The following is a 27,503-nucleotide window of genomic DNA, read 5'->3' on the forward strand; positions in this document are numbered from 1 at the left end:
AGTAGACTCATGTTAGAAAAAAAAAAATGATGAAAGAAAAACAAAAAAAAAAAAACAGAAAAAAAAAAGTTAAAAAAAAAAAAAAAAGCCCCCAGGGTTCCCACTCTTGCAGCTACGCAGACTGGGGAAGTGGTTTCCAAGCTTCGAAGTACAGCCTGGCTAGAAGGGGCAGAGATGGCACACAGTGCCATGTATTGAGGAGACAGGAAAAGATGGTAAATAAAGAGAGATGAGAAACTGAGAAATGAAGAAAGACAAAAAGGAAAAAAAAAAAAAAAGAAACGTTCCCAGGGATCCTACTAGCGTGACTAGGCAGACCACAGAAGCGGCTCCCAAGCCACGCAGTACAGCCCATCTAGAAGGGGCTTCCAAGCTGTGAAAAGAAAAAGAAAACAAACAAACAAAACAAAACAAATAAAGACCCTGGGGATCCCACTAGCGTGGCAGCACGGACCGGGGAAGCAGTTCCCCAGCCAAGCAGTGCTTCACAGCCTGTCAAGAGGAAGCAAAGATGGCACATGGAGCCAGGCGTTTGAGAGAAAGGAGAGGGAAGAGGTGAGAGGCAGGGAAGAAACCAAAAGAAGCGGAAAAAAGCAACACCACTAACAAAGAAATAGCACTGAAGGAGCTGGCTGGGCGAGCAACCACAGCCAGCTAAGAAGCAGGGGAGGCCGAGCAGGGGGAAAAAGGGTAGGGGATGGGAAAGCGTGTATCTATGGTTACCCAGTGCTCCGTCTCCTTGTGGGAGCTCGGTGCAGCTGCTTTCCCATACTCCCTGTCCGCCAATCTCTGATGGGAGTCCAAGATGGCGAATCCATGCTGCATTAGCTGATAGGGGACTTCCGCTCGTAACTCTCCTTGTGTCTGTTCTCTGTCAATTTCTTATTCCATTTGGTGCTTGGCTGAGGTCTTTATCTCTTAATTTGATGCTTAGGGTTCCAGGATTGACATTTGTCTCTGTTTTACTTAGGTTTTTGGGTCTTTGCTATGGAAGGACGGCATGGTGCTTCTGTCTATCGTGCCATGTTGGTTCCACCTCCTGTCTTCTTTTTGAGTTGACCCTTTTATTATTATGGAAAATTATATTTGAAGTGGGGTTTTTTTTTAGCAGCACATAGTTGGGTTATATTTTTTAAATCCATTCTGACAATCTTGGTTTTGTAGTTGTTGTATTTAGACTGTTTACATTTATGTAATTATTGATATGTTTGGATTTTGGTTTAGCACTTAATTACTATTTTTCCTTTTTTCCTTCCATTTTCCATTCCTTTTCCCTTTCCTGCTTTTTTTCAAGTTATTTGAACATTCTATATTATATATTGCATGTTTTAGCTATATATGTTTGTATAACTTTTTAAGTTGGTGTTCTTGGGAATGTAATATACACACCTAACTTTTCATGTCTACTTAGAGTCCATACGTTACCACTTCAGTTGGAATGTAGACACTTTACCACTAGCTAGGTCCTTTTATTCTCAGTTCTTTATGTTGTTATTTTATGCATTAAATCCACACACATCAAAACCCTTTTTGTTGTTGTTGTTAGGTGCCATCGAGTTGGTGCTGACTCATAGCGACCCCATATACAACAGAATGAAACACTGCTTGGTCCTGTGCCATCCTGATGATTGTTGTGCTTGAGCCCATTGTTGCAGCCACTGTGTCAATCCATCTCGTTGATGGTCTTTCTCTTTTTCTCTGACCCTCTACTTTACGAAGCATGATGTCCTTCTCCAGGGACTGGTCCCTCTGGATAACATGCCCAAAACTCTTTTAAACAATGTTAAATTTTTTGCTTTTTATCATTGTGGTAGGTAGAAGAGTGTCCCTTAAAGATGTTCATGCCCTAATGCCTGGAACATATGAATATATTACCTTACATGGCAAAAGGGAATTTGAAGATGTGGTTAAGGTCAAGGGCCTTCAGATGGGGAGATTATCTTGGATAATCCCACTTATCTAGGTAGCCCCAATCTAATCACATAAATCCTTAAAAGAAGAGGAACTTTCCCAGCTGTAGTCAGAGAACTAGAGAGAAAGCAGCATGAGAAGGACTTGGCTCACTGTTGCTGGCTTTGAAGATACAAGAAGCAGGCCAGAAGTCAAGGAATGCAGGTGACCTCTAGAAGTTGGAAAAGGCACGGAAATGGATTCTCCCCTATAGCCTTCAGAAACAAATACAGCTTCGTCCACACTTTAGTCTTTGCTTGGTGAGATTGGTAGTAGACTTATGATCTATAAAACTCTAAGTTCAGAAATTTTTGTGTTTTAAACCACTGTTTGTGGTAACTGTTACAGTAGCAATAGAAAACAAATACAGCGAGACCCATTTTCAACTTCCGAAATACAGAACTGTATGATAATAAATTTGTATTGTATTAATCTACTAAATTTGTGGTAATTTGTTATAGCAGCCATAGAAAAAACATAAAAATACTAACCACATGATGAAAATTTCAATAAAAATGGTAGACTCTGACTTTCTGGGGATCCTGTCCTACTATAACACATATCAAAGCTAAATGAAATATCCAACAGTTTTTTTAAAGTTTAAATATTCATAAATAAACTTCAAGGAAAAAAAGAAAATCCTCAAATGCTAGAAAAAAAAGTTATCTCAAGATTGGAAGTGGAAAAGAGTATCTGATGCAATGATTGGGACTGGGCAGAACACAGGGTTTCAGGGCCTTTGCCATATAAGCTAACATATTCACAGATTCTGGGGATTAGGACTAGATATCTTTTTCAGAGGTGGGCATTATTATGCCTACCACAATGATTGGAGACAAAAATTTTAGCCTGGTCTAAAGGCATTTTCACTGTATGTAGATTTAACACATAAACAACAGCAATATAAATGGGTGAGGATAAAGGAAATTGTATATAGATAAATTTTCTACATTCAGTTGAAGTGGTAACATATGGACTGTAAGTAGATGGTGAAAGTTAAATATGTATATTGTATTCCCTAGAACACTAATTTAAAAAGCTATACAAAGAGATATAGCTAAAAGCAACAATAGACAAAATGGAATAGTACTAAAAATAGTGGCATCTAGTAGGTAGAGGCCAGGGAATGCTGCTAATCATCCTACAATGCAGATGACAACCCCCACAACAAAGAATTGTATAACCAAAAACTGTCAATAGTGCCAAGGTTGAGAACCCCTTGCTACATTGAGAAACCTTGCGCTAATATAATGACTCACCTTTATCATGGCTTTCCAAAGCTTTACACTTTAGTTTTAAAGAAATAGCTTTCTGTACTCCTACTTTAATGGTTTCCACAATATTTAATTAGGTCACATACGTACGATAGAAAGTGCAACTAGAATAAATAATTTTGATCTGGAGGAAGCGTAAGTGTTGTGGGGGGGGGGTACTAGAGAAAAGCCTACTAACCAGCAGCATTCAGAATGTCATTGGTGAGAGTCAGAGGTATTGGGAGTATCCTTAATTCTATGAGTTGGTTGTGTGAAGGTAGATTAGAACTTCTACATGTAAATATGTGTGTATATGTATATTTACATTTCTCTCTCATTTTCTCTTCCAACAGCATTTTAAATAATAGCATTATTTAAAATTGCACAGAGCAAAATTTCACAGAGTTGAATAGAAGGGTTATGAGGGTTAAGTGTCTTTTTTTTAAAATCTCTGATTTTCAATCTCTGTGAACTGGAAACAAACTTATTTCAAGACTTCCTATTTGAGTAACTGGAAATAGCATTATTTAAAATTTACCTTATGTAACTTTTGTAGGTATTTAATACAATTCAGTATTTGGATTGCTGCTACAGAAGGATCTTTAATTCTCTGATGTCGTGGATTGAATTGTATCCCCTCAAAATATGTGTCAACTTGGTTAGGCCATGATTCTCAGTATTGTGTGGTTGTCTTCCATTTTGTGATTGTCATTTTATGTAAAAGAGGATTATGATGGGATTGTAACACCCTTACCCAGGTCACATCCTTGATCCAATGTAAAGGGAATTTCCTTTGGGTGTGGCCTCTACCACCTTTTATCTATCAAGACATAAAATGGAAAGGGAAGTGAGCAGAGAGGGGGAACCTCATACCACCAAGAAAGCAATGCTAGGAGCAGAGCGTGGAATCGGGTCGGGGCCATAACAATGAGATCATTTGAGATCTATTTCTCAGCAGACAAAAGTATGTTCAAGGTCAATGGCACATAATTTTCAATATAGCCCTAAAATTTTGAAGGTAAAATTTAAGTAACGACATTCAACTTCAATGTTTAGAAAGTAAGAGTTTCAAAAGCAATTAAGAGGTAAATCTGTACAAGGACCACTTTGGACGTGGGGTCCCTGCGCGGAGAAGCTCCTAGTCAAGAGGAAGATTGATGAGAAGGCCAACAGGGACAGAAAGCCTTCCCCTGGAACGGATGCCCTGAATTTGGAATTTTAGCCTACTTTACTGTGAGGAAATAAGCTTTTCTGTTAAAGCCGTTCATTTGTGGTATTTCAGTTATAGCAGCACTAGATGACTAAGACAGAATTTGGTACCAGGAGTGAGGTGCTGCTCTAACAGATACCTAAAATGTGGAAGCAGTTTTGAAACTGAATGGATAGAGGAGTGGCAGCGGCAGAGGACCAGCAGCAGCAAAGAACCCACAGTGACAGAGATGCAGCAGCAGAGAACCAGCAGCAGCAGAACCAGAAGACCAGCACCAGACAGCACTGGAGCCAACCCATGGAGTGAGAGAGCTGAGGGCCTGTGTGCAAGTGGCTTCCTGGAGGAGTGGGGTGCCTCCAGGCACTTACTGGTGGAGCTACAGAGCTTTGGAACACTTGCCCCAGCAGGGAAGATATGGGCATGAGGTCTGAGGGCCAAGAGGCCACAGGAAGCAGAAGCTGAAGAGACAAGGAACACAAGAAGCTGAGCTGCCTCAGTCTCAAAAGGTATGGCCAGGACCTCTGGTGTTTTTAAGGGTGGAACTGCTACTTAGATGGACTAGGAGAATGATGTGCCTAAAGCCGAGGGAGCAGAGTGCTGTCCCAGTGGGCATGGAAGGCAGAGCAGAAGCCCGGGGCCGAGGAGCCTCCACTCAGAATCTGGAGAGTCCAGGCAGTACCTAGAGTCTAGAGGGCAGGGCTGTTGTGTAAATTGTCTCAGAGAACAGAGGATTATTTTCAAGCCTTAGGGCTAATGTAATGTGTTCTGCTAACTTGCTTGGTGCCTGTTATGCCTTCTTTCCCTCCAGTTTCTCCCATTTGTAATGGAATGTCTAAGTTGTGCCTGTTCTGCCATTGTACCTTTGGAAGCAGATAATTTGCATTCTACATTTCACAAATGAAGAGTAATTTTTGGATTTTGGACTTGGAGTTAAGACTTTTGCTATGATATCATGGGGTGGATATGTTTTGCATGTTGCAAGGGTGTGATTTTTTGGGGGCCAAAGGGTGGAATGGCATGGATTGAATTGTGTGCCCCCAAAATATGCATCAACTTGCTTAGGCCATGATTGCCAGTATTGTGTGGTTGTCCTCCATTTTGTGATTGTCATTTTATGTTAAAGAGGATTACGATGGGATTGTAACACCCTTACCCAGGTCACATTCCTGGTCCAATGTCAAGGGAATTTCCCTGGGGTGTGGCTTGTACCACCTTTTATCTCTCAAGATATAAAAAGGAAAGGGAAGCGAGCAGAGTGGGGGGATCTCATACCACCAAGAAAGCAGTGTTAGAAGCAGAGCGTGGTCTTTGGACCTGGGGTCCCTGCACGGAGAAGCTCCTAGTCCAGGGGAAGACTGATGAGAAGGCCAACAGAGAGAGAAAGCCTTCCCCTGGAACTGATGCCCTGAATTTGGACTTTTAGCCTGCTTTACTGTGAGGAAATAAACTTCTCTTTGTTAAAGCCATCCACTTGCGGTATTTCTGTTATAGCAGCTCTAGATGACTAAGACACCTGATAAATAATTTCCTTTGAAATAATTAAATTAAATTACATTAATTTTATTTTGTGTAGTTTTACAATTTTGTGAGGTTTCACACAACAAGCAATCCTTCATCACATGTAAGTTTTGGAGTAGTTCTCAAAGTTTTCAAAATTACATACAGAATTAAAATGGAAAATTTGATAAGGCGAGAGAATTAAAAACTAATTTGGAAAACCTCCCAGATTCTGATTTTTTTCCTAGTTTCCAAAAATAGAACTAAAAATGCCCACCCACCCCCCAATAGTGTAATATAGTACATGTCGCTCTGCAGGAACCTCTGACTCTATCCTTCAAGTGTTTTGGTAAGTCCAGATGGAGAATTCCGGACCCACCTGTTTTGATAGAGAGTTAAGAAACTCAATTGATCCTTGTACAGATTTACCTCTTAATTGCTTTTGAAACTACTTTTTACATATTGAAGTTGAATGTCGTTACTCAAATTTTGCCTTCAAAATTTTAGGGCTATATTGAAATATATTATGTGCCATTGACCTTGAATATACTTTTGCCTGCTGAGAAATAGATCTCAAATTATCTTACTGTTACGGTCCCGACCCGATTCCAGTATGTGTATAGTAAAAGGCAGGGAGAGCCTGCATGAGTATGGTCAACAGTGGCTCTTCTGTCTCATCTGCTGTCTTCTCATTCTGCGTATTCTATCTGTCTGTCTGTCTATATCTATCTGTCTGTCTCTATCATCCATCCATCCATCCATCCATCCATCCATCCATCCATCCATCCATCCATCCATCCATCCTTCTATCCTTCTAGCCATCCATCCATTGCGGTGTGGGCAGACACCTTGGCTCTGTTACCCGTGCCTCCTGCTGTGTACTTGTCCTGGAGAACTGGAGACCTGGTCTTAGCGTTGTGTTTGGCAGGGGGCGCGCGAGGTCCAGCAGGTGGGGGCTAACTTCTCTCCCTCCACTGTCCGCGCGCAGGGAGCTTTCCAGCCCCCCGCCCAGGGCAGGGAACCTATCCACTCGGGCTCCAGGGACTTCCCAGGCTCGCCATCCAGCTAGTCTCTCCCTACGTTGTCCGGCCCATCTTGGCAGTCTAGGGTGCTTTGGCGGACTTCCTCCGCCCGCGCGGGAGAGGGAGTCCCCTGCGCCACGGGGGTGATCCGAAGCCGTAGTCCACGATGGTGTGCAGGCTTCCCTCGTTTGCCTAAAGGGCGGGTGAGTCTGGCTCTTTTTAGCCTCGCCTCCTGCGGCTGGGTGGTCCTCTCTCTCTCTCAGGCTGCCTCTCAAGACACACGCCCGAAATCCAGGAAAGACGGCCCATCAGCTTAGCACCTTGAATTTAGATCTTTAGATCCCGAAAGGAGGTTGGCGTTGTCTGGGGTCAGCGAGAGAGAGGGAGGGCGGAGGGCGGAGGCTGCAGCTGCTCAGGGCAGGGGCTCGCTAGACCGGGCTTGGAGACCGAGGAGCCCGTGCGGGAAAGGGGTACCGTCCGCCGGGCCTCGCCCGCTGCGGTCCCTCCCTGCTCCTCCTCTCCCCGCCTTCCCCGACTCGCCCCTCCCTCCCCGGAGGAGCAGTCTCTCCTCCGCGTGTCTCCGGGCGCTCTCTCCATTGTCTCTGCCTTTACAACAGGTTCGGGCGGCGCGAAAGACCGTGAGGGTGCGGAGCCGTCCGAGCCCCCCTGCTTTTTGGGGGCCGCCCCTTTTCTAGATGTGCGTGACTCTGGCTGCTCTTATTCTGCTCGGGCGCTGATTCCCCGGCGGAGCAGCTCCGAGGCGAGCTCGACCCCTCCCTCTGGGCCACCCTCCCAGCTGGCGTCGCCGCCTCGGCTTTGCGTGTGGGAATGATGTGCGCTTTGGAAGGTCTAAGTTCTTCACGCGCCTGGGGTGTTCTCGTCTTTTCTTCTTAGGGAACCAAATCGTATTAATCCTCGTAATCAGTAAATTCAAGACAGCAGCAAAAGAGGCAAACCCTATTTTCCCGCTTTATTCCAAGAAGCTTTTCGGTTTTTATTTTTATTTTTAAAGAGGGAGACGATGGACTGAGCAGATCCACACCATGGAGTCTCGAGTGTTACTAAGAACATTCTGCTTGATCTTCGGTCTCGGAGCAGGTGAGTGGCCGCAGGGTTGTGGCGGGGGAAAGGGATGGTCCCTGCCGGGAGCAGTCGGGCTAGCTACGGGAGCCTCGCTTTTCTGGGACTTGAAGTAGGTCTGCAGAGGGAAGCTTGGCGTGGGGGGCTGGTTTGGGTTTGGATTTTTGTGTGTATGTGTTTGGCTTGGAGACAGCAAGGTGGGTCACATCCTTAGTGCAGGCTCTGAGGGCCTAGGGGGAACTTTGCACTGAGAGGGCTTTTAAAGTAGGTCAGGGAAACGGGACTAGGTGCTCCGCTATTTAAAGCTTGGCTGCTGATCACAGGTAATGTTCTTGGCAGCGGAGGAGGGGAGTCGCCTCTCATCGTCAATTTCCAATATTGTCGCGAAGACGTGGTTCTTTGCTGCCCTGAAGGAAGAGGCGTGAATTTTGATGGAGTTTTTTTCTTTCTTTCCTCCCCTCCCGCCCCCATCTCTCACCAGTTTGGGGGCTTGGTGTGGACCCCTCCCTGCAGATTGACGTCTTAACAGAGTTAGAACTTGGGGAGTCCACGACCGGAGTGCGCCAGGTCCCGGGGCTACATAATGGGACGAAAGCCTTTCTCTTTCAAGGTATGAAGATCGTGCTGAGTCCCCTGTGCGATTTCAGTTCGGATAACCCCGGAGGAGTTGGTTTTGCGCTCCTCCTAACTTCTGTTTTGCCTGCTGGATGACAGTGTCTGAGCTGAACTATGGAGGGGTCAGCCTGAAACACACACCTTCCATCTCTTTTTAAAGTGGCTTGGTTCTCTCTCCTCCGGCCTCCTCCTCCTTCTTACTTTGTACTCTTGCCAGTTCTAATGGATAGTCCCTTAATTACCCTACAGAAACTCCGATGGCAGATGGTTGATTTTAGAGTCTGGGGAACAATGAATTATAACACAAACGCCTCATTTGGGTGAAATGGATTTAGGTAGAAAACAGAATCGCTTAATCTTGGTTAAGACACTGCTCTCAGAAAGTTTCCATACAATGGTGCCCTGCTGGAGGAATTTCTTTATATAGGTAGCTTTCTGGAAAAATTAGTATCTCTCAGGATTTTTATCTACTGTATATTACACTATATGAGACAAGATTCAACCTTGAAAGATCATGATTCTTCTTCTTTACCAATGAGAAAGGGAATAATATTCTCTTAAAATTTATTTTGAAAATATTTCAAGTCAATGTTAATCTAGAAGTATTTGTAGTATCACCATCAATTCTATACTTAGGATGTTTTAAAACTTCTTTTTTGAAGTCGATGGACATTTGCTACCTTTTAAATTATACTTAAACCGGTTCTATAGTCAGAAGGAAATTCTAATTCATCAGACCTTCAACTTTGATTTACCAAAGCTTTATGATGATTACTTGGTTTCTAAAGGTTGCTAAACAAGTACAGAAAGACTAGTTCCATATATGATGAAGTATCGATGAAGGAAAGAGAGAAATGGAATTTAGTTTAACATATCTGGTGAACTAAAGCATCTTTCCTCCACCTCACCCAGATTTTTCTTTTGTGAGTTTGGTACCATGGCTTCAAAAGAAGTACAACTCGTAATTATTAGAGAGTTGGCTATGCAAAATAAAACCACTTCAGCAAATCTACCATCAAGAAATGGGCATGAAATAAAACTTGAATGTTTCTGTAGTGGTGTTGTTGCCTGGTACCGCCAGTATGTGTCACACCAAAGCTTGTGGTTGAGAAAGGAGGAAACTGACATATGTCGCATTTATATAGAACAAATTTACCCTTACAAGATATAAAAATGTAACTTTCTGCTTTAATTATTTTGAGCCCCCTAAGTATGATTATTATGACAAAATTTATGATAATATTCTGTTCGTTTAAAGATTTATTTTTGCTTGCATCTTGAATCCTTTAAAAACAATTACCAAAGCTAATAAAAGAAGTAAAGCTAGACTGTCAACAAAATTTCACGGAGTTGAATAGAAGGGTCATGAGGGTTAAGATGCTGTTTTTTTTTTTTTTAATCTCTGATTTTCAATCTCTGTGAACTGGAAACAGAGTTATTTCAAGACTGTCTATTTGAGTAACTAGGAAGCTTTACAGAAGACAAAGCTCCCAATAGACAAATGGTGATGAAGTTCCCTTAAAAATTTCAAAGACCCTTTAAATTTTATTAGTGTTCTTCCTAGCTTCCTCTTAAGTGTCTGAGTGTCACAAATAGAAACCCCTAGAACTGCACATTTTATCTTCTTATGCTAGACAGTTAGAAAGTTACTAGAATATAGTCTCAAGGGACCGGTACCTATTGCTGGTTAATTTTTTGAAAGAATGTTTAGTATTTATTTTAACTTAAATTCATTTTGATTTCAATTACCAGCTTCTTCCAGTTAGGCATCATGTACCATATAGATAAGGATCAGGAAATACGTTCTCTTTGAATGATCCACAGTTAAATAGACAGCAGTATACATGCTTAACGGATTGATTTTGTTTGCTTGTTAGTACCAAGCCCAATGTTTAGACAGAGTAAATGCCTAATAAATACAGTTTATCAGATTTGATGATAGAAAATTTTATTTCTTGCCAAATTATGAACTTTATTTCATACAGTCAATCAATCAACAAGTCTTTAATGCCTGCCGTGTTATGATGTATTTACTGATTGTGCACTAATAGTAATTTCTCTTATTCTAAGCTTTGGGTTCTAAAATCAATGACAGGTGGACCTCTGGCCCTATGTGGTGGTTCTGCAAGGTAGCATTACCTTGGAAAGGTCTTTTCTCTGCTACTAGGATATGAAAACTGTTGTTAGGAAGTCAGTCTGACTCCTGCTGCTTCACTGGGATTCCATGGGTTTTAGAGAGACGAAAGCTTTCAGACTCTGAAGATTTTATAGATTTGGTTTCTAGTGAATTGAGAGTACTGCAGGTATTTTTGTGGAGTTTGTAAAATGTCATAGTGGGAATAGTAACAAATTACACAAACCTGTGAGATGCTCTCAGATTTCATATGAACCTATGAGATATGTTTCTTTGTGTTGTCAGATTTGTTCCAAATAGATGGAAGAGAATTTGTACCCTAAGAGTTCTCTGGTAATAATATAACTATTTTTCTGTCTCTTAGCTTTAAAATAAAGACATCTCAACATACACATAATAAAAACATATGGCAAAGTCATACCTCGTTTTTAGCACAGCAGTCATAGTATCACTAAAATTGATTTGTTGTTGTTGAAATTTCATTTAAAGCTGCTTAGGAAATTTAAGTAATAAGATGTTAAATTAGACCACCCATTAATAAATGTGGCTTTTAATTTGTGCTGACTGGAATAAATTTCTAAAGAGAAAAGTGTCCAGGCAACAATTTGGAATTTATATCAAGATATTCTAAGTCATTGAATACAGTTTTGTAGCTACAATCTGACTCATAGCCACACAAATATACCCATTATATTTTTTTAAAAAATGAAGAACTGAATGCTGACGATGAAAAATCCTATGAAAAGCTATAAAGACTGAAATTACAAGAACTAGTGCAGTTATAAATAGAATTTTACCTATCTTATTTTAAGGTCTAGGAAATATTTTTTGAGATAATGATCATAATAATGATCTTCCCTCTGTGTAAATGAGAGGCCAGGAGTGAGAGCATACAGAAGCACTGTTCTAGTACTTTCTAGCAGCATTAGCATAATTTTCAGATCTTTGATTTCAGTAATTCATTTGGCCGGGCTCATAAAGTAAATAGTTTTGTCTGTATAAGAAAATTTCTTCTGAAGTGTTCACAGATTTTATAATCTCATTAATCCCTACAAGAGAAGTACATAAATCCAAAGCACTTTTTTTTTTCCCCAGGGTTGGTAATTTGAAACCAAGTTTAGTAATTATTTTTAAAGAATTTAAAGATCTTAAAGGAAAAAAAAAAGCACAGTTCTACTCTTATGCCAGTGTTTGAAAACAGGAATGAACTAGTACATTTGATGGTGAGTCATTGACTTTAGTACGCAAAAGTAACTGTGTTAAGGAAGGTGAGGTGGGATGACTACTTGTCTTCAGTATGATGGTTACTTAGCATCTGTGAACTTATAGGTAATGGTCATTGGTGCCCTAGTAGAGTGGAATAACACAGTGATTAAGAAATGGGCTTGGAAACCAGATAGACCTAGGTGGAATCTCATTAGTTGTATTATTACACTGGGGTTAATTTCTCTGAGCATCAGGACCCTCAAGTATAAAATGAATGCTGTTAGGAGGATTAAATGAAGCATGTTCATTCATTCAAATAAATTTTTGTTGTACAACTACTATTCTGTTAGGTGCTAGGCATATGACAAATGAAATTAGAACATATCTTTGCCTTTATAGTGCCTTAAAAATAGCCCTTAAATAATTATACAGGTAATAATTTAATTACCATCTAGATAACCGATATGAAGAAAATTTAAGGATATAATGGGCACCTATATTCTAATTTAGATGGTGTTAAAAAGCAAAGATGTCGCTTCAAGGACTAAAGTGTACCTGATCCAAACCATGATATTTTCAATCACTTCATATGCATGCAAAAGCTAGACAATGAATGAGGAAGACCCAAGAAGAATTGATGCCTTTGAATTATGGTGTTGGTGAAGAATATTGAATATACCACGGACTACCAGAAGAACAAACAAATGTGTCTTGGAAAAAGTACAACCAGAATGCTCCTTAGAAGGAGGATGGCAAACTTCATCTCACATGCTTTGGACATGTTATTAGAAGGGGCCAGTCCCTGGAGAAGGACATCATGCTTGGTAAAGTAGAGGGTCGGCGAAAAAGAGGAACGCCTTTGGTGAGATGGATTGACACAGTGAATACAACTATGGACTCAAACATAGCAAAGATTATGAGGATGGTGCAGGACCTGGCAGTGTTTCGTTCTGTTGTACATAGGGTCGCCATGAGTCGGAACCAACTTGATGGCACCTAACAACAACAACAACAACAAATATTCTAATTTGAAGAGTCACAGGATCAGGGAAACCCTCTTTGAAAACAGAAGCATTTAAGTAATAGTTGAAGGATAAATAAGTGTAGTCTGGAAAAGAGAGATTGTAGGGTTGGGAGGGGAAGAGTAGCACAGGTCCTCTCTGAGTAACACAGTAACAAAGGTCCTGAGCCTGGAATGAGCATGAGCCGTTTGAGAAACTGGAAGAAGTCCAAGGTAGTGAGGACATAGGAGTTGTGATATGAAATGAAGCAAATGAGGAAAGTAGAGACCAGAGTATGTTTGAGTCCATCGTTGTGGCTATTGTGTCAATCCATTTCATTGAGGGTTCTCTCATTTTTGTTGACCCTCTGCTTTACCAGCCGTGATGTCCTTTTGTAGCAAATTGGCCTTTTCTGATGACGTGTCCAAAGTAAGCGAGCTGAAGTCTTGCCATCCTTGCTTTTAAGGAGAATTCTTGTTTTATTTTGTCTAAAATTATTTGTTCGTTCTTCTGGCAGTCCACGGTATAGTCAATATTCTTTGCCAACATCACAATTTGAATGCAGGCCATATTAACATAGCAGAATTGAAAATTTATCATTATATAAAGATATGTTGTGGTGGGCAGAATAATATCCCCAAAGATGGTCATGTTCTAATTCTTGGGATCTGTAAATATGTCATGTTACATGACAAGGGGAAATTACAGGAAGATTATGATTGAAGATGGAATTAAGGTTATTAGTCAGCTGACATTAAGATAAGGAGATGCTCCTAGATTATCTAAATTGGCTCCATATAATCACAAGGGTCCTTTCAACATGGAAGAGGAGGCAGAAGAATCAGTATCAGAGTGATGTGTTGTGAGAAAGACTATGGCAGCCATTGCTGGCTTTGAAGATGGAAATGGTCTGCAAGCCAAGGAATATGGGCATCCTCTAGAAGCTGGGAAAAGCAAGAAAATGGATTTTCCCCTGGAGCCTTCAGAAGGAACACAGCCCTACCAGCACCTTGATTTTAGCCTCTGAGACTGATTTTGGACTTCTGACCTCCAGAACTGTATGATAATAAATTTGTATTTATTTAAGCCACTAAGTTTGAGGTGATTTGTTACAGCAGCAGTAGCAAACTAATACCTAAAACAAATACCTAAAAATGTGGAAATGAGCAGCAGGCAGAGGCTAGAAGAATTTTGATGAGCATGATAGGAAAAGCCTAGATTGCTGTGAGCAGACTGTTAGTAGAAATATGGATGTTAGTGACTCTACTAATGAGGGCTCAGAAGAACCTGAAGAGCATGGTAGAGAAAGCCTAAATCACCTTAGAGAATACATAAATTGTCATAGCAGACAGTTGGTAGAAATATCGACATTAAAGGTGTTGCCAGTGAGGGCTCAGATGGAAGTGAGGAACATGTATTGGCAGAAAACTTAACTGAATTGTGTCCTGCAGTTATGCAGAAAGCAAAAATTGTAAACAATGAACTTGGATATTTAGCTGATGCAGTTTCCAAGCAAAGTGTCAAAGGTGTGGCCTAATTCATTCTTGGTGCTTATAGTAAAATGTGAGAGGAAAGAGACAGATTGAGGGAATAACTGTTAAGCAAAAAGGAACCAGGACATGATGATTTGAGAAATTCTCAGCCTATCCAGATTGCAGAAGGTGCTAAAATTAGGAGATTCTCCGTCAGGAAAGCCTCCTCTGGAGAGAAGGGCAAAAATGTGGTGGGAAGACTTCTTGCTAGTGCTTCAGAAGGATAAAAGTTGGAGTATTCAATCACACCAATTGATTGTATACATTGATTGCTGTTACAGTCGCAATAGGAGACTAATACATATGTTAAACCTTAACATTCATTATTTTTATAACTGAATTATACTTTCTTATAAGCCTGCATCCAACTATGCAGTGAGAGTGTATTTGTGGGTTGGTTGGAAACTCATACTTGCCAGTGACTTTCTTACAAGTAAGCTCAGAGTCTTCATGGTAAATGCTCAGAATGTTATACCAGCCAAATGACATTTCCTTGTCCCCAGTATGGCATCTAGGAATCTCTGGGTGGTGTAAATGGTTAATGTACTTGGCTCCTAAATGAAAAGTTGGAGGTTTGAGTTGAACAGAGGTGCCTTGGAAGAAAGGCCTGGTGATCTACTGCAAAATCAGCTAGTGAAAACCTTATGGAGCCCAGTTCTGCTCTGACATACATAGAATCGCCATGAATCAGAATTGACTCAATAGTAACTGGTTTACCGGTTTTAATATGACATCTGGATGTAGTGGAAATCTGATGTGTCCTTGGGGCAATAGAGGAAAGGATTTTATGCCCATGGAGGTCCTTGTGCTATCCACTGGGTACCCTCCAGACTCTCATGTTAAAGTCCATGGTTGGTTAAATTTGTGGTGTGTTTTTTTAGTAAGGACACTGTTCCCAGGCGATGTGGTCATTTCATCTTGTTCAGTATCATCGCTTGCTACATATGCATCCCCTAAAGGCACAGAGGGCTCCCCTAAGGCTTGCTGAAATTTCCATCCCACTTGGGGCCTAAGTGGTCTTCCCTGAAGACCTTGGCTAGCTCTGTGCCCCTTTACAGAGCAAGTGGGAATTTCTGGATTGCTTGTTTCCTACCTAGGAGCTGAAAGAGATTCTGAAGCACCAGCTCCATCCTTTTCCATTTCTAAGCATCCCACATCACCATTTTTACTCTAGTCATTCTCTTTTGCTGTGGACTTTTCCTCTAAAGTGACACCTGCAGAATAGTAAACAGGACACAAGAAAACACCTCTTTACTTTCAGCTTCTCCCCCTGTCTGTTATTTTCTTGTCCACTACCTTTTCTTAAATGTTTAATCCTGAGGTAGAAGGGGAAAAATTAGAATGCACGAGTATTTTCAAGGTGAAGTGGACAGCACTTAGCATGGTGGTTGGTTCTCAGTGAGTGTAGTAGCTATAATTATGGAATGGGCCAACTTAACTAGAAATCTTCTATCAAAAGTGCCAGGGATCTCTGTGGGTTGCTGACTAGGTTTGATTTGGGAGGCACAGAAGCAGTCTTGACAGGCTCTGGCAAGTGGATGACTTTGAATGTCGTGGCAGAGGTGAACCTTGGATTACAGTTGAAGAACCTCTGCCTTTATTTGACCTCTCACTGGCTGGAATTCTCCTCATGTTGGCCCCAGGCCCCATTCTTGCAGACATCTATCCTTTTTATCATTCTTGGCATTGTCTCTCTATAATTCAATACCTGCTAAGGTGTTAACTGATAACTTCAGTGTTAGACATGAAGGCTTTATGGTGTGATATATCTCTTCTTGATTTTACTTTAATTCAATTTAATGAATGTTTAATGCACTGCTTCTATGTGCTCACAGTATAGCGCTCACAGTATAATGGGGGAAGGGAAATACGTATATAAATTATTAAAGGAGGTAAAATAGGAACCAATATTTTATTGTACATAATGAAAGAGAAAAAATTATTTAATTGTAACTATCTTGAATCAATCTAGAAACTATGAAAATTACTTTATCCTAGTCTAAATATGATAAGATGTAGATAATTATTTAACTATGAGTTAATTCGAGGACCAGAGTAAAATCAAGTGTTATTTTTTTTTTTTATTTTTACAAAAACATCTGAGAGCACTTTCTTAATACTTTAATGCAAAACCATTCTATTTTGAAGTACTTATTATTCTTGTAAAATTTTTCTTTTTCATTTTTTAATTTATATCTCTGTCAGATCATCTTAAGTTAGTGCCTTTGTGTGTGATTTGAACACTTCTCTTACATCACTTTTATCAACTTCATGAAATTTTTCATCTTTTGCTAGCTTTAAGTTTCTAATTGACATTGAAGGGATAGATGCTAGTCATATGTGGAAATGGATTTTATAAGCAAATAGTTTATTAGTGACTATTGTATGATGACTTTTGCTTCACTATATAAACTCATGTTTGTTGAAACTCAGATATTGATCACTGCAATTAGAAAGGGTTAGGGAAAGAGCTGATAGGAACAAAAATGGAGCATAATTCCTCCCTCTCCCATTTGGCGTGCTTCCAGGAACCGGCCACTTAGATACTTATTCCCTGAGCTGTTCCGGATGGCATCTCAGTCTTCAGTCTGGGGATGACATGGTGAGACCAGGTAGCCACGTGTCTCTCCCCACAAAGGGAAGGTATACAATGACGATTTAGCAAACTACTGCTCTGAAGGGTCACACTCTACTGATCTAGACAAAGGGAAGAAATGATAGAGGTAATTCTGAACCCATATTGATGTGCAGACTCAGCCGCATTATCCAATAAGCAAGGTACCCAAGCCCACTGCTACTGAGTCAGTTCTGACTCAGAGAGACCCCATATGGTTTCCAAGGCCGTAAATCTCTACAGAAGCAGACTGCCATATCTTTCTCCCATGGAGCAGCTGGTGGTTTCAAACCGCTGACCTTTCAGTTAGTCGATCACTTTAACTACTGCGCCACCCGGGCTCCTTAAGCAAGATACATACGGGCCCAATTGTGCCTTCCCAGCAATCTGCAGTGCGCAATTTCATCTCTCTCCCACCACATCAAAGATGTGGTGAAATCCATGTGAAATTGTTCATCACAGATTAGCAAGTAAATACAGTTAAGCCTGTGTGTACGTTGCTTAATATGAGCCAGTGCATACCGTGCTTACTGGTTAATCCATCCCTGTGTGCAGTAGTAGTTAAGAGCATGGGCTCTTGAGATAGGCATCTTGGGTTTGAATCTTGGCTCCTCTGTTGACTAGTTGTGTGAACTTGATCTTGTTACATAACTTGTGTCTGCTTCAATTGGGCTAATAACAATACTACTTTTTAGTGTGGTTGTGTAGATTGTATGAATAAAACAGTGCCTGGCACTTACTAAGCAGTCAGTAGATGTTAACTATTATTTTTATTTTAAAATTAGCTTAGCAGGAGGTCATGCTTCCTTGCATTTTTTAGGGGCTGTCAAGTGGAAATGTTAGATTTCTGTGGAGGAGCTCAGGAAGTTGCCTGCCTGTGATGAAGGGAGGGCAGATGAAGGTAATCTGGGGTAGGGGAGAAACAGGCCCTGAAGCATCTTCTGTTCAATTTTGGGTGTTTTTGGCTTTGCTGAGGAGAAAAGAGGATATGCTGAGATTTGGGATCTAGAGAGAGAGAAGAATAAATGGCAAAACAAGAGAGGGAGGAGAATAATCTTCCCTGTTGTACCACTATTTCAGAAGTGGGGAGTAGGGGATAGAGAAAACCAGCAAAACAAGGTTCAGAGTGTAAACAAAGTTTAGCTTAAGTTCTGAGTCATGTGTGGTGGACAGAAGTGTTAGACGTCCTGAGAAACAGATTATGGAATCTTTTTACCTGACTCTAAGTGGTTAGTTGGCATCTCTTGACAAGGTACCTGTTTGGTCTGTTGGTAGGAGTAGTGACAGAGTATAAGATTTCAGGAATCTTGAATGGTGGTTTGGGACCAGTTTAAGGTTGACGAAACCATTGGGGTGGTCCTCTGGATCCTTTGTGAATTGGGATCTCTTTCCCTACATTTCCTGTTACTTTCGTGTCTTCTCCTGGATCTCTTGCTAGTGTTATTGTTTATTTCTGCAATTCAAAATCCCTTTTGATTTTGATTCTAGTAACAAGTGGAATGATTAACTGTCTTCTTTCTGTAGTGACATTGTAAGGTCCCTGAGGGGAAGGATCATGCCGTATATTTCTCCTAGCCACCATGCTAGTTCCTCTCTGGATTGTCCTTCCTGCTTTATTTTCCTTATTCTTTAGGACTCAGCTAAGCTGTCACTTGGGCTACAAATCCTTCCTCTAGTAGAATTATTGTTCCTTTCTCTGTGCTGCCTTAGCATCTTTTATTAAAACAACAATCCTCACTGTATTATAGCTATCCAAAACCTCACTGCTTCTCTTTCTCTTCCTGCTACCTCCATCATCCAAACCACTACCATATCTCAGTATCTCACCTGGTTTACTGCAGTAGCCTCCTAAGTGGTCTTCCTGCTTATGCTCTTGTTCTGCAGTCTGTTCTCAACATAGGTACCAGAGTGATCCTTTTAAAAGCGAATATGTATGAAGTCACTATTTTGCTGCAAACCTTTAGTGGTTTCCCACTTCACTCAAAATAAAAGACAAAGTTCTTATGACCTACAAAAGCCTACTTGAACTCTTCACCCCCACCCCATTACTTTTCTGACCTAATCTGCTCCTGTCTCCCATGCTCACTTTGCTTCAACTCCACTGACCACCTTGCTGTTTCCCAAATAGGCCAGGCACTCTTCTGCCGCAGGGCCTTTGCACTGGCTGTTCATGTTGCTGGGAATATTCTTCCCCCAAATATCTACATGTTTACCCACTTACCTCTTTTAAATATTTGTTCAAATACCAATTTTTAATAAGTCCTACTCTGACTACTGCATTTAAAAATCTCAACTTGTCTTCCACTCTCACCAGTATCTTTGATACCCCTTACTCTGCTCTGTTAGTTTCCATTACATTTATCATCTAACCAAAATAAAAAAACAAAAACAAAAACCAAACCTGTTGCCATTGAGTCAGTTCCAACTCATGGCAACCCCATGTGTTACAGAGAAGAACTGCTCCATAGGGTTTTCTTGGTTGTAATCTTTATGGAAGCAGTTCACCAGGCCTTTCTTCCATAGAGCCACTGGGTGCATTTGAACTGCTAACGTTTTGGGTTTGAGCTACCAACCTTTAGGCTAGTGGCTGACTGCAATCTGCTTGTGCCATCCAGGCTTCTTTTATCATCTAACATACTATATAATTTACTTATTTATAATTTTAATTGTTTATTGTTTTCCCATCTGGAATACAAGCTCCATAAAAGGTCAGTTATTTTTCAATGTTTTATTCACTGATGTATTTCTCAAGTGTCTAGCATATAGTAGACTTCTATAAATATTTGACAAATGAATATGCTGTCTCCCTGACCAGATTGTGACTGCCTTGATGCTTGGCAGTCTGCCTTATTCCTTCTTGCAGCCTCCTAGCCTACCATGGTGACCCCCATAATGTGCTCAGTAGGCCATTGATGAGTAAATATGTGGCACTGAATTGAGTCTGTTTGTTCATAAACAATCTGAATGTCTTTCTTTTGTGAGATTATTATGTTTTATACTTCTGTAACTTTAAAGAAGATTAAAGAACGCTTCTTTTAAATCAAAGCACCTTTTCTAGACATAAGAAAAGGCAAGAGGGTTGAGAGGCATGGATAAAAAGGTAGTTCTGTTTAAATTAGTGCTCTGAATTTTTCTGAGAGGGGCTCTTCTCCATCTCAAGATGAAGTGTTCCACAGAGGAAATAGCAGCATGATGAAGAACCTGGACATCTTGAATGCTCCTTGACAATGAGAGTTTAAAATTTTAGCTGGAAGTATTGTGAATTTAAAGTTTAGCAGAGATGCTCATATTCATATGAAAGTACTAAGAAACATTTCAAAGGCAGATAAGCATTAATTTGGATTATCTATGCTATCGTACTTCTCCATTATTGGAAATAAACGAACAACATGAGTTCAACCAGAGGACAGCAACCAGGGCTTTGAAAGGTTTGGAAACCATGTACAATGAGCGATGGTTAAAAGAGCTTGGAATTTTTAGCCTGGAGAATAAAAGACTTAGTGGAAATGTGACAATTACTGTTATATATTTGAAGGACAGTCATGTAAAGGAGAATTCAGATTCATTTTGTGTTCTTTTAGAGCAGTGATTCCCAAATGCCAGCTTGATGGTCAGTGGTTTGTTGACTACCTTGTAAATATACAGACTCCCTGGCCTTCTTAAACTTACTGAATCAGAATCTGAAGGGATGAGTTCTAGGAATCTATATTTTGATAAAGCTTCCTTGTGATTCTGATGTTCAGCCGAATTTCTGAACTATTGTCTAGAACCAAGTTGTCCAGTATAGTAGCTGCTAGCCACATGTGGCTATTGAGTACTTGAAATGTGGCTACTCCAAATTCAGATGTGATTTAAGTATAAAAATACAGAATGGATTTCAAAGACTTATTACAAAAAAATGTAAAATCTCATTAATATTTTTTAGGTTGATAAAATGTCAAAATGACAATATTTTGGATAAAGAGGGCTAAATAAAATATATTATTAAAATTAATTTCACCTGTTTCTTTTTACTTTTTTTAATGTGCCTACTAGAAATTTAAAATTACTTATGTAATTCACAATTGTGGCTCTCATCATATTTCTACTGGATAGCACAAGTCTAGATCAAAACTTGATCTATAAAGAAAGCTAGAAGAGAGGCAGATTTTGAGTTAATGAAAAAAAAAAAACATTTAAAACAAATATAGTTTCTAAAAACTAAATGGCTTATTTTAAGAAATATGTATCTGTTCATCAATCCATCCATCCATCCATCCATCCATCCAATAGATATACTTCTAATAATATTCAAGTACAGATTAAATTATCTTTTTATAGTGAGAATGTTTCTATGGGGTGGGAGTTAGACTAAATGATTTTTAAGGTCAGTTTAGTTTCAATTCAACCAAAAGTAAATTATTCTTTTTTCTCTGTTAATTAATTTTTCTTTTTGCTGTAACCCCTGGTGTCTACAATATCCTCATTTTTCATCTACTTGACAATCCCTAACACTCTCTTCAAAACAATTTTCTTCTAAAAAGCACCTTGGATTGTTCTTGTACTCTGAAGTTTGCACCTGAGAGACATACTGTCATTTACTACTGTGCTACGCATTGTATATCTATTTTATAAATATTCATTCTTAATGCTAGTGATCCACTTTATTTCTTCTTAGAGACTGCTTGCCCTGCGTTTTAATGTTTAATCTATTTTGCTTGTCTTTTTAAATTCAGAATCTCCTAGGCAAGCACTGTGTCTAATTCTGCATTCGTACAGTCTAACACGTTGTCCTGATGGACCATTACATGTCCCAGAAAAAGTGCCAAATAAATTAGGTATTTCAGAGTAGAACATAACCTATATATTTAGAACTTATTTACATTTCCAACAGTAATTGGTAGCTGAGCATCTTCACCATAAATTGTGTTTGTTGACATGTACTTGTAACTGAGCAGAGTTCTACCTGGAGACTGACCGATTGTTGAAAAGGAAATAAAGTAGGCATATAAAAATGGTTGCTCTAGGCTACCAATGAGATGCAGTGCTCCTAGTAACTGAATGTAAACCTGGACGCTTTGGAAAGCCTGTTGTCTTGCTTTGGAGGAGGACGTGTTCACTGATGTGCTGTGGTATATCCTTGCTACATTTCATCAAGTTACTAATTATACTATAAATATAGATTTATTTAAAGTATATGAAAGCTTCAAACAGGCAACTTATATTATGATACTATCATATGGATGTTTGTTCTTCCTTTGGAGACTGATTTTCAAAAGTTCTATTGTAATGCAAGTATTAGTGTTACTGCTTTTGTTAATACTTTCTATCCTCCGATGTTCAGAGTGAATTTCTATAGGATACTTAATAGATAATTTAATTCAAGCATCTTAGAAAAGCTCTGTGATTCTAGGCTTCATACGTTTGTCTTTCAAAAGAAAACAGGGATTTTTTTTCACTTTGGGAGAAGAAATATCATGCCCCAAACAAAGGGAAGAAATACAGTGTTTTGAAAGTCTCAAAGGAGGGATTGTTGAGTTACAACTTACAAATAACGGGTCAGAAATTGGAACTCATTTTAATTGGACTTTTAACATTTCTAACTCAAATCTGGGTTGCCTTTATCAAATCCCTTACCTAATTCTTTAAGTTTATCATTAACATTTATGATTAACAATAATCTGGAAGAAATAGGATGCTATTTTAAGTTATACTTTTTATAAGACTGTTATTCTATGGGTTAATTATTTGAAGCTGAAATGAAGTGGTTATAAGAACTTGAGTTGGAGTATGAAGTGGGAGCATGGGAATTGGCAAGAAATGTAAAGTGAAAGAAAAGAACACAGAATGGTTATGTATTTATTGTCACTCACCTTGAAGACACTAAATCTCTGATGCAGAGGTCAAATTTTTAAAAGTTGCTTCAAAAATTTCATTATCCTTATCCTAGATGCCTCTCCACAACATCTCATAGTACATTTTCATCCTTTTGCTGCTGTGGGTCCAATTTTTAATAATTGGGTACATTTCTAGTGAATATAGTATAATTTAAATTGTTCTTTAATAACATACTTTCAAATTAGAACATGTTTCAAAGCTGATGGAAAAGAACGAGCATTCACTCTGTGAATCATTGACCAGGCAGGAAACTGTTGAGTAGGGAGAAGCCACCTATTTAATGGATGATTACCTTTTGTTATTTTGGTCAGCAAATTAGTAAAGTCAGAGGGTGAAGTTGGGAAAAGGCCAGTTAGGCTGTGGAAACTTGCAGGCTCAGTCTTATTTCTAGAACTTTCTGGGACTGATGTTAATTACATAGGCATCAGACAAGCAAAGGAAGGGTTTTAAGTAAACACTGTCTTAGCTGTCTCATGAAGAAACTAGAGGGACTGTTTAAACTTTACCCGTCTGTGTGTAATGAAGCTTTTCTCTCACGGGAAGAACAAAGAATAGAGGTGCAAATGTAGAACTACCTCATTTTATACTTTCTAAGGTTATTATATAGTCATGCAACAGACACATACAACTGCAAGATATTGGAGAAAAGTATTTTCCACATTGTTTTCATAGAAGTAGGTAGGGAAAGTATAACTTGTTTAAATTTTTTTTTCTACAGTGTATGTTGAGATATGAATCCATGGAAATAAATTCTTCAAACCATTAAATGGAAGAATAGAATTTTAGGCAAAAGGCTCTTCATTTTAGGAAAAACAGTAAAACAAACTGCTCTGTTCATATTGACGATCAATAGATGTGAATATGTTTATATTTTAGCGGGTTAAATGGAGAGGCTCATTGTAAAAGAAATCTATAAAAATATGAGAGGACAATAGGAAGTGTGAAATAAATGTTCTTTCTAAATTCTTCCTGCAGAGACCTGCTTTTAATTAGAGAATGTAGAACACAATGTGCTTAAAAACAAAGGATCAAATATTTTTGAAGGGCAAAATCTGTCCTTGTGGCTTTGTAGGAATTGAGGAAAAACAAGATGTGGCATAAGACACCACAAACAGATTCAGCTGTCAGTATGTGATGCATGAAAAGACCTCGGTTCTGCTGGCTCTGGAACTGGGTCTTGCTGGCGCAGATTGTTGCCAACGTTTGAAGCTGAAATAGGCCATTTTGCACATGGTGCATCATCCCTCTGTAGGAGGAATACGGTTTATAAATGTTAGTCAAACCTTATTCCCTCCTCCAGATAGACTCCTTAAGTCTTTTTTGCATTTTGGTTTTGAAAGCACTGTTAGGCTTGGAGCTATAGTTTAATTCTATCTGTAACTATAGCAGTAAATAAACAAATTACTGGTATAAAGTGAAAATGACAGCAAAGTCATAAGCAGAATGCTAAAAAAGATCGAAACAAGATAATACCTGACTTCATCTATGTCATTCTGTTTAGCATTACTAGGTACTGTGTTTGATTACCTATCTATCTATCTTTGTCTGTCTATCTGTCATCTGTCTGCCTACCTCTCTCTCTCTCTACCTGCCTACCTGCCTACTTACCTATCTACCTGTTTTTTTATATGTACATATCTTGTTATCGACATGCAATCATAAACAAAGAAACCAACTTTAGGCTTGCCTGAGGCTTTGGTACACTTAATGTTTCACTATTATTCTGAAATAAAATGCTTGGAAGCGACTACCAAATCCCTTAACAAATTCTTCCTTAAGTTTTCCATTAATATTTATTTATGGATGTGAATTCTTTACTTCCCTTGATTTACTTATGGCAGGGGGAGGTGTGAGTGGGTGGGTGGGTTCAGAAGACTAACCCAATCAGATATTGATTGCTATTTCCAGGACAGTAGTATGCTGACCAGGTGGATTCAGTATTTCTATTATAAACAATGACTGTTGAGGGTTCTCTTGTTGATTCTTTGAACAAAAAAGGAAGAGTTGATGGATGACTCGATTAATACAATATGGATAGCAGCTAGCATAATTTAGTTCGTAGTTAATATAAATATCTACATATAATGTAGATATTTTAAGTACACTGTGTGTAAGGTGATTTTAGACTACCACCTCCTTTTGATTAGCCTCAAGAGCCAAATTGTATCTAATTTTCTAAACCCTTCCTAAATTGCACTTCATCCTTCTTGATTTCTCTGGCTGTTTTTTTTTTTAACTTTCACATCGACATTATTATCATTGCTTCAAAAGGCTTATAGAATCCCTGTGGGAGTAGGCTCCATTTAATGGTACTGCCGTGGCTTCCTTGCAAGACTCTGTCATTTCAGGTTATTTATTTCTTTTATTAATGTAGCTGTTTATCCTGTATTTCAATTTAGCAAATTTTGCAATGACTTTGAGAAACTTTAGTTTCATAGACTTGCTTTACTCAGTGAGCACCACTCAATTGTTTTCGTATGTACTTCAGACATTAACTTTTTATAGAAAAAAGAATTAGTATTTTGTATCAATACCTTCTTTGATAAGTGAAGGCTTATCCTCTAATTAAATATAATCTTCAGAAAATAAATTATAAAAAGACTTGTTAAGAAAATCATTATTATATTATGGCTTTAGAGCAAAACATTTTTGAAATGACTTTCCTGACACATTTGTTTTTTTTTTTGTAATTACAAGTTTCCCTCACTATCTGAAAGTAGAGTATTCCTGTGAATACTTCCATAAGCTGAAATGGCATAAATGAAGAAGCGTTTACCACAGTGGCATCATCACTAGTGTTGGTGGTTGGTGTTACCCATTGTGGTAACTCATGGTATCAACCCCCCCACCCCGCCACCAGGGTGGGCAGGGCTAGCCAGTGGACCCTCTCCAGTAGGTGGAGTGGCCCCACCTAACCCGACCCCTGAGTTTGTGCTGGCTCTACCCCTCCCAGCTCCACCCCCCATGGCTCCTCACAGCCCCTTCTCTCTCCTATTGGCCAAGGTGGAAACCCTCTTCTCTGTCCAATGGCAGGCACCATGGCCAATCCCCTGTAGCCTGACTGGTGGGTGATGGGGGGCGGTGGGTGACGTTATTGCACTGAGTGACACCAACCTTAGTGACTGGTAGGTGATAGGGTGGTGTGTCTTACTTATTTAGTGCTGCTATAACAGAAATACCACAAGCTGATGGTTTTAACAAGGAGAAATTTATTCTCTAACTGTTTAGGAGGCTAGAAGTTCGAATTCAGGGCGCCAGCTCCAGGGGAAGTCTTTCATTCTCTGTCTGCTCTGAGGGAAGGTCCTTGTCATCAATCTTCCCCTGGTCTAGGAGCTTCTTAGCACAGGGACCTTGGGACCAAAGGACATGCTCACCTCCTGGTTCTGCATTCTTGGTGGTAGAAGGTCCCCCATGTCTCTCTGCTTGCTTCTCTTTTATATCTCAAAAGAGATTGAATTAATCTCTACAACCATATCTTTAGAGTGACTCCTGCCTCATTAACATAACTGCCACTAATCCCACCCCATTAACATCAGAGAGGTAAGATTTACAACACATAGGAAAATCACATCAGGTAACACAATGGTGGACAGTCACACAATAATGGGAATCATGGACTAGCCAAGTAGACACAAATTTTTTGGGGGGACACGATTCAGTTCACAACAGGGGGTGACAAGTTACCGCACTGGGTGATGGGTGACATCAACTCTAGTGACGCCACTGTCTTGGTGGCCTCTCCTCTGTCAGCACCATCCTGCTGCTGCTACCACCATGGATGCTGGGGTCATTTTGGTGTCACCCACTCTGACGGTGTCAGGGGGTGTGGTCCGTACCCTCTGCACCTCCCTAGTGATGCCACTGAATTACCATTAATTTATATGGGAAAAATTTTTAAGTGTTCCCAGACCCAAAAAATAACTTACCAAGTCATACCAAATAGCACATAAAACCTAAAATAACACTAACATATAGTAAAAGCTGAGATGCTGAGTGTAGTTCCCGGGGAAGGAGCTTGGCGATGCCACTCTCACTGTGTGTGCTGCCTCTTTAACTGCTTGCTGCAAAACAAACACTGAACACTATTCACTTTTCTTCATAAAAGTGAAACTCCTCTTTGGATTTCTTTTGGTTAGCAAAAACAGGCACTAATGTAGGTCTTTTGTAAAAGCAAAGTGGTGTAAAGAGAACTTCCGGAAAGTGAGGGATGTCTGTATCAAGAAGTATGTGGACTAAACTTCCATGTCACCTCATCTCTAACACGATTTCATTTACACACAGTCCTCCCTTTCTACTGAATTTATTTTTATATAACTGGGTTATTTACAAATCTGCCTTACTTTTTTTTTGTGCGGGGGTTTATTTTATTTTATTTTTTATTGTACTTCAGGTGAAGGCTTAGAGAACAAATAGTTTCTCATGAAACAGAAGTACACATGTTGTTTTATAACATTGGTTAACAACCCCACAACATATCAACCCTCTAACTTCTCAATCTCTTTTTTTTTTTTG

At 39.6% G+C, this 27,503-nt stretch overlaps 1 protein-coding gene across 2 annotated transcripts in view; it reads left to right on the forward strand.

The window, feature by feature from the left end:
• The first annotated feature begins 7,383 nt into the window (after window positions 1–7,383).
• The window catches only part of NELL2 (neural EGFL like 2), a 420,771-nt gene continuing 400,651 nt past the window's right edge, over window positions 7,384–27,503 (forward strand). The window contains exons 1-3 of one of the 2 annotated variants that reach the window (XM_004384560.2): window positions 7,390–7,549; window positions 7,945–8,030; window positions 8,494–8,622. In XM_004384560.2, the coding sequence (XP_004384617.1) occupies window positions 7,976–8,030; window positions 8,494–8,622 (184 nt within the window). In that variant the 5' untranslated portion in view covers window positions 7,390–7,549; window positions 7,945–7,975. Of the gene's footprint in view, window positions 8,031–8,493; window positions 8,623–27,503 lie in introns of both variants that reach the window. The other variant, XM_012557904.1, reaches the window with a different exon arrangement.

The sequence above is a fragment of the Trichechus manatus genome, unplaced genomic scaffold (assembly GCF_000243295.1).
Source record: "Trichechus manatus latirostris isolate Lorelei unplaced genomic scaffold, TriManLat1.0 scaffold00123, whole genome shotgun sequence".
NCBI lineage: Eukaryota > Metazoa > Chordata > Mammalia > Sirenia > Trichechidae > Trichechus > Trichechus manatus.